The 7,865-nt window shown below is 39.5% G+C and overlaps 1 protein-coding gene across 1 annotated transcript; it reads left to right on the top strand.

Moving 5' to 3' along the window:
- Nucleotides 1–567: 567 nt before the first annotated feature.
- On the top strand, nt 568–1,664 carry LOC132048904 (uncharacterized). Its single transcript, XM_059439588.1, has 3 exons — nt 568–689; nt 828–1,107; nt 1,434–1,664. Exons 1-3 carry the CDS (start codon nt 568–570, stop codon nt 1,662–1,664), a joined length of 633 nt encoding a protein of 210 aa, XP_059295571.1.
- Nucleotides 1,665–7,865: the final 6,201 nt, after the last annotated feature.

Here is a 7,865-nt window from a genome sequence, read left to right as displayed (position 1 = left end):
ATCACTATTTTATATCATTCGAGCAAGGCAAACGCGGTAGCCGATGCTTTGAGAAGAAAATCTTCTAGTATGGGTAGCTTGGCTCGTTTGATTATTTCAGAGCGTCTGTTGTCCATGGAGGTCCAGAGGCTCGATATGTCTGATTCAGGTAGAGTGTTAGCTTGTGTTAAGGCTAGATCGTCGTTTCTTGAGCAGATTAAGGCAAAATAATTCGAGGATGCAAGTTTGTGTAAAATCCATGATAAGATTTTGAGTGATGAGGCCAAAGAGGCCATGATTGATAGTGAGGAGGTCCTGAGGCTAAGGGACATGTTTGTGTTCCTCGTGTTGATGACTTGATTCAGATGATTTTGGAGGAGTCCCATAGTTCTAGATACTCTATTCATCCTGGTGCTACCAAGATGTATCGTGACTTGAAACAATATCATTGGTGGGCTAGGATGAAGAGTGATATCATTGAGTTCGTTTCCAGTGTCTAAATTTCCAGCAGGTTAAGTACGAGCACCAGAGGCCAGGAGGTACACTTAGAGGATGCCCATTCTCGAGTGAAAGAGGGAGAGGATAGCCATGGACTTTGTCGTTGGTCTTCTAAAGACCTTAGGCAAGTTTGATTTAGTTCGGGTCATTGTTGATAGATTGACCAAGTCTGCTCATTTCATACCAGTTCAGATCACCTATACTTCTCAGAAGTTAGCCTAAATTTATATTCGTGAGATTTTTCGTTTGCATAGGATCCCTGTTTCCATCATATCTGATAGAGGCACGCAGTTTACATCCCAATTTTGTAGGATTTTGCAGTCTGAGCTGGGTACTTGATTGGATCTTAGTATAGCTTTTCACCCTCAGACAGAAGGTCAGTCTGAACGGACGATTCAAGCTCTAAAGGATATGCTCCGAGCTTGTGTGATTGACTTCGGTTATCATTGGGACCCGTTCTTAGCATTGGCGGAGTTTGTGTATAATAATAGTTACCACTCGAGCATTGATAGGGCCCTATCTGAGGTTCTTTATGGGAGGAGATGTAGATCTTCTATTGGGCGTCTTGATGCGTTTGAGGTAAGGCCATGGGGTACTGACTTTTTGAGAGAGTCATTAGACAAGGTTAAGGTAATTCAGGAAAAGGTCTGGGCGGCTCAGAGTAGACGGAAGGAATATGCGAACCGGAAGGTCTAAGATCTTAAGTTCATGGTTGGGGAGAAGGTTTTTTTGAAAGTCTCACCCATAAAGGGTATGATGAGGTTTAGGGAGAAAGGAAAGCGCAGTCATAGGTTTATCAATCCCTTCGAGATTCTTAGTCGTGTGGAGGAGGTAACCTATAAGTTGTCTTTGCCTCCAGGTTTTTTTGATGTTCATCTGGTGTTTCATGTTTCTATGTTGAAAAGATATCATAGGGATGGTTCGTCAATCATTGGGATTCAGTCATGCTGGATTAGAACTTGTCTTATGAGGAAGAGCCTATTGCTATTCTATATAGAGAAGTTTGTAAGTTGAGGTCTAAGGAGATTGTGTCAGTGAAGGTTCAATGGAAAAACCGCCTCATTGAGGAAGCTACTTGGGAAACTGAATCAGATATGTGTAATAATTATCCCCAACTTTTCACTGAGTCTGGTACCTTTCCCTTTGTTTCCTTCCTGTTGCCTGTTCAGGGACGAACAGTTGTTTAATTGGTATCTGATGTAATGACCCGCTAGGTTATTATGGGAGCCTTGACAATTTTACCCTACCCGTACCCTTCCGAGACTAGGAATGAGCTTAATGAAAGCTCAAAGAGTTAGAAGTCTAAAAATTGAGGCCTTGATTTATTCTTGTGTGTATGTTGTGCATTGTTTGAAAACTTATTTCATTTTCGTTGGGGGGGGGGGGGGTAACTTAGTAAATTTGACCTCCGTTGGGAATTTCAAGGCCACGGGTGAGTCTGTAGCATGTTTTGACATTGATGTGCATGTCTGTTTTGTGTCTGTAGGGCCTCAGATTTATGTTGGGATTTTGGATGAAAAACCAAAGCTCACTGGTCGGATGCGACCGATATAGGGGGTGTAATACCACTGTAGCGAGTCTGCCATAGCGGGGCGAGGTTCTCCACCGCGGGATTTTGGGGACTTAACAAGGTCCACCGTAGCGGGAGAAATCTCACTATAACGAGACCGCCGCAGTGAAACATCGATCGCTGCGCGGTCGACGGGAAGCAGAAACTGACTTTTATATTGTGGAATTTTGAGTCATTCACCACAAAACGCCAAAAACTGTTCCCTAGAAAGTAAGAGGCGAAATTCCCAGAGTCTTGGTGGGTTCTTCTTTGAATGTAAGTTTCAACCCTTTTCATTATTCATTCCTTATTCATCTTAGGTTCCTACATTAATTGAAGGCCCTCCAATGGTGAAGAAAAAGGGTAAAACCCCAGAAGTTGTAAACCCTTACATAATTCATGGGTGGTTCATTTTATTTTTTGTTTATTCATCTAGGAGTGTAGATTTTTACCTTCTAGGATGGGAATTTGATTACTAATGGTGGAAATTGCTTATTGAGACTTAGGGTTCTCATAGAAATGGAAACTTTAGCCTAAAATCTATGTAAAAGGGGTTGAATTGATTAGAAACCCATGAATTGGGGATAGTATGATCGTTGGGACTAAGATTATGATAAAACTGCAATAAGTTATAGTTCACCCATTTGAAAAGGGTAGAAGTAATTGGGTCTTCTTCCCTAATTGTTGTTCTTGTTTGAGTAGATGATTTATTACTCACTTAGCATTACATTGCTAGGCATTAAACATTATTACGGAAAGGAAAAGCTATTACGGAGTAGCTTGCATTGTTCCAGTTCTACATTCGAGGTAGGTTACGATTTACTTGAGTTAGACTTTGGTTAGTTGATTGTATATGTAGTAAAGTTGATAGGAGAAAGTATGATTAGGTTGGTATGAATTCTGATTATGTGGGATCATGGCCATTTCTTTAGATATCGAAACTTGAAATGAAATTGTTGTGTTTTGAGAAGGAAAGAGTTAATATATACTCTTCTTGTTGACTGAGATGGTTCCATATTCATGCGGTGTTGAGTTGATTATCTGAGTCTTGTTATGACTTATGGTATGCTGCCTTGCAATTATTGACATCGAATTCTTGACTGATCATATTCCATATTGACCGTTGGATTGGAAATACGTTGAGGTGCATATTGTGATAAAATACAGAAATGTATATACATATATATAAAAGCACATTTGATAGGGGGTGAGGATGTGGTCTAGTTATGGGCTCGTGATTTGATCCGGAGCAAGTAGTACATGGACACTATGGTTCCCCTGCAGGTCATCACTAATAAGCGAAAATATCCTTTAGCATGTGTGTACGGTTGAGATACTATCATTGTTGCTTTGCATTGCATCGGGCTTGTATTATTCCTGTTGATGGTTGACGACTAGACTTATCTGATGGTTGATGGCTAGACTTATCTTAGTCCTGTGTTGGCTGAATTCTGTTGAGGACATTATTTGGTTATGTGTTGTTGTGCCTATCTTGTTAATTTTATGAACGTATGCATGATACTAATCTTAGTCGGCCTATGATATCTACCGGTACATAGTGTTTGTACTGATACTACCTTGTTGCACCCTTTTTGAGTGCAGATTGTGTGCCAGAGACTTCGTCCAGACCTCATCTTTAGCTTGAGGCCAGTTCCTGATCCGATCCGGGGGTATGCTCCTATCCATGCCATGCCGCTTGAAGATCTTTCTTATTTTGGATGTCTATTTCATTTAAGACATTTATGATTATTTCAGAAAGTTGTTCATTCTTTAGACAATTATGTTTTAGAGTCCTTGTACGATGACTTTCGAATTTTGGAAGTTTAATAGTTAGACTTCCGCATCTTTATTTATTTATGGCATGATTAGACAGATTTATGATTTACTTCTAATTATTGATTTATAATACATTCGGATAATTCGAGAAAGTCGTGGCAGAGGGAAAGAGGAACGATTGGGGTTGATAAATGTGTCCGTAGCTTTGGGGTTGATAAAATTTCACTTGATATTGTTATAATGCATTGCATTCATCTTCATTTCCATGATACATTGATATTACCTGTGATTGGTGCTAATGATGATAAGTGAGAAAGAAACATCCGAGATTCTTCAGACAAACTTGAAGGACAAGATCATTTTCAAGAATTATTTTAATGTACGAGTTGTTAGGAATATTATTTATGAACATTGGTGGTATGGAAATATTGAGAAAGGCCAAGGGTAAAAAGAGAAATTTGCAAAATGGCCAATGGAAATAATGTGGAAGGTTAGGGGCAAAATGGTAATATTGAGGAAAGTCGAGGGGCAAAATGGGAATTTTACACAAGGTTCATGAAAATTCCAAAAGGGCCATATTGGCCATGTGAAAAAAAAAAAAAAAAAAAGATGACAAGTTGCCATAATATTCATCTTTTATACATGGAAATTTCTAGAATTTTGGAGAGAAAGAATAAGGCTAAGTGTCCATATTTCTTTACTTAAAGGACTAAAGAATAAATATGGATAGATGGAAAAAAAAATATAAATAAGATATATTTCTCTTCATCTTTTAGGAAAGATGAAGAAACTTGGAGAAAGGAGAAAAAAAATTAAAGGGCCATACGGCCATGACCATGGAGAATTGAGGTCTTCAATTTTGATCCCAAAAATTATTTTCTTGTTGTATTCCCACTAATTCAAGGGTCCTTTACAACTTGGTGCAATTGTTTTGGAAGAAAGAGCACTTGTTTCTTCAAGTTGACAACTTGGTTAAGTGAAGAAGATTGTGGAAAAAGGTAAGAATTAATCCCCTTTTATATGTTATGAAGGTTTTGTTTATGTTGTAGTATGTAGAAATGGATAGAATTCATGAGAATATGGAAGTTTGCATGGTGGGTGTGTATGTGTGCATGTGGCCGTGTGTGTGTATTAGTGTGTAAGTGAGATGAGTTGAATTTTATGTTGTATTCTAGTTGTGGTTATGGTGGAATTCATATTGGAAATGAAAGTTGAATGAATTTGGTTGAAGTTGGAAATATAGGTGTTGGCCGTGTGGTGTATGGAATTGGAATGGAAATGGATTAATTTTGTTTAGTATGTTAGTTGTGTGTTGTGATCCTTGCAATGTAAATGAAGGTAAAATGATGTAAGTTTGCATTGAAATGGAATGTAGAAGCTTATGTCGTTTTAGTATGATTTTATGACATTATGGAAATTAAGTGCTAAGGTGCAAATTATGATGATTGTGGATGAACTTGGAAGACGGAAACGTGTTATGAATAAGTATGCTAAAGATTAGAAGCTTTGGATGAATTATGGCTTTGATGGGAAGTTTGTATATTTTGTATATCTTGTGAATATTTTGTGGAAATGATATGAAATGATTTAGAATTGTATTGGAATGATCTTGATTAGTAAATGAATATGAGAATGTTGGTATTGAGTTGGAAATATGAAGTTAGAATGAAAGCTATTGCACTATGTTGGAAAGAAGACTAGTTATGCTATATTGTGTTTCATAATGATTGTTTGTGTTGTTGGGTTGTTGTTGTTGATATATTGGGCCGAGCTAAGTCTCGGGGATGCTATATGTATAGGGGAAATGCTTTGCCGAAATTTCGGTAGACAAACATGAATTTAAGTTGAACTCTTGGAAGCTACAACTCACAATTGGTAAACATGACCATTTGTAGATTTTGGAGAAAACGGGATTCGAATTTGGAGAAGCTTAAGAAGCGGAAAAGGTATGTAAGGCTTACCCTTTCTTTCTCTTGGCATGTCCTAGATATACTAGGCTTGAATTTGGACCTTGGGGACAACTCTACTCTTCGGAATCCACGTCCGAAATTGCCCCTTTTTCTTTCAGTAGAATTGAATCAATTATGTTGCTAATGGTTGGAAAAGTTGTCTAAACACCTAGAACTTGAACAAATGGGACCCGACTATCTTAAAACTATCACGAATGATATTATGAAGTGTAAAATACGTAAATTGGGTACGCCACCTCATTTGACCCGAGGTGGGCCCACAATCCCCGAGACCTATGTATATTGTTCTATTTGCCTTATTTCCGTACGATAAATAATGAAAACCTTTGGCTAATGTTCCGAGTTTGTTATAAGTACTTGGTAACTCAGATGTGAGTATTCTGGTTCGGCTATTCTGGCATAAACGCTTCGGTACGAATGATCTGATTTGAATATTTTGATATAAGCATTCCGATGGAAATATTCTAATACAAGTGTTCTAATATAAGTATTTGAGAATAAATGTTCTGATATATATGTTCTGACATAAGTATCCCGATCTAAGTATTCGGTATAAGCATTCCGATAGGATAACTGCGGTATGAGTATTCGGTATGAGCGTCTGATATAAATATTCCGCTATGTGTATTTGGATACGAGTCGTCTGATCCGAGTATTCCAATATGAGTATGCTCTATAAGCCTTAATGTTCTTCGTGTACGATCTCGGATCGCTTAAAAAGTCCGAAGAGGTTTCGTATTTCAAACGCTCATATCTTCCCGATACTAACTCGGACGAACCCGAAACTCGTTTCGAGCCTCCGAATATCGGTAAGTGTCGTGTTCATCGAGTCCGGATTTATGTGCATATGGTTTCTCACGACTCGCTCCTCGTGCATGACTCAATGTATCTTTCACTGCGTCCCGGGCCAGGGCATGTTATGTTCTCGTGCGTACTCCGCGGTATGATTCACTGAGTCCCGGGCCAGGTTCTGTTATCGTGCTCTTCTCTGCATTATTCACCGAGTCCCTCGTACTTGCGGGCCGGGACACGTTATCTGTATGTATTTATGATTTGATGGTACGGGGATGGCGGCCGGGATGGCACATGATGATTATTCACCGAGACCCGCGATGAGAGGGCCGGGACACGTTATGTATATTTGGTACATGATTCTGACATGCATGATTCCATATTACCGAGTCCCTTAACAAAGGGCCGGGACACGTTATTTGCATATATGACATATGATTCTGTTATACATGATCCTATTCACCGAGTCCCTCATCGTAGGGCGGGACACGTTATATGCATATGTGATCTATGATTTTGACATGCATTGATGAGTCTATCCACCGAGTCCCTCACGGGAGGGCGGGACACGTTACACGCATATAAGATATGTTACTTTGGCATATGGTGATTACGTTCGCCGCGTCCCTTCGTAAAGGGGCCGGGTTCTCGTATCCGTGTAAATTCTATATGATTCGATATTCATAATCTAATACGTGTCCGGAAAGTAAGCATTCGGAATTTCGTACGCTCGGTATTCCGTCCGCTATATGACCTCATCTGAATATTCTGTACGTTCTGTATTCCGTCCGGTATAAGAAGTCATCTGAGCAGTCTGTGCGTTCGGTATTCCGTCCGATACATAATCTTATCTGAATAATCTGTACGTTCTGTACTCCGTCTGACGTGTGACATCTCCGGTGCACTCCGTATTTTCTGCACCTCTTCGGACATGCGGTCTGTGATTGTAAAATAAGCATTTTGGTACTCGGTTGACCTACTTACTTTCTACGTACCTTTTCGGCGTATGAGACGGTGTGTATGGTACCGAAAAAGGTAAGCGTCGGTATTTTGAGTAGTGTATGTATCTTTAGTTCTTTGTTTCGGTTATAGTTATGTTACTTTGTGTTGCATGCCTTACATACTCAGTACATATTCCGTACTGACCCCCTGTCTTCGGGGGCTGCGTTTCATGCCACGCAGGTACTCCCAGATGATTAGCGAAGTTATTATAGAAGGTGTTCCAGCAGAGATGGCAAGCTCCATTTGCTCCCGGAGGTTGCCGAGTTAGAGTTTGTTTGTTATGATTTCCGGATGTATGT

This window comes from Lycium ferocissimum, chromosome 3 (genome assembly GCF_029784015.1).
Source record: "Lycium ferocissimum isolate CSIRO_LF1 chromosome 3, AGI_CSIRO_Lferr_CH_V1, whole genome shotgun sequence".
Classification (NCBI taxonomy): Eukaryota; Viridiplantae; Streptophyta; class Magnoliopsida; order Solanales; family Solanaceae; genus Lycium; species Lycium ferocissimum.
Note: the sequence above shows the minus strand (reverse complement) of the source record. Positions and strands in the feature narration are given on the sequence as shown.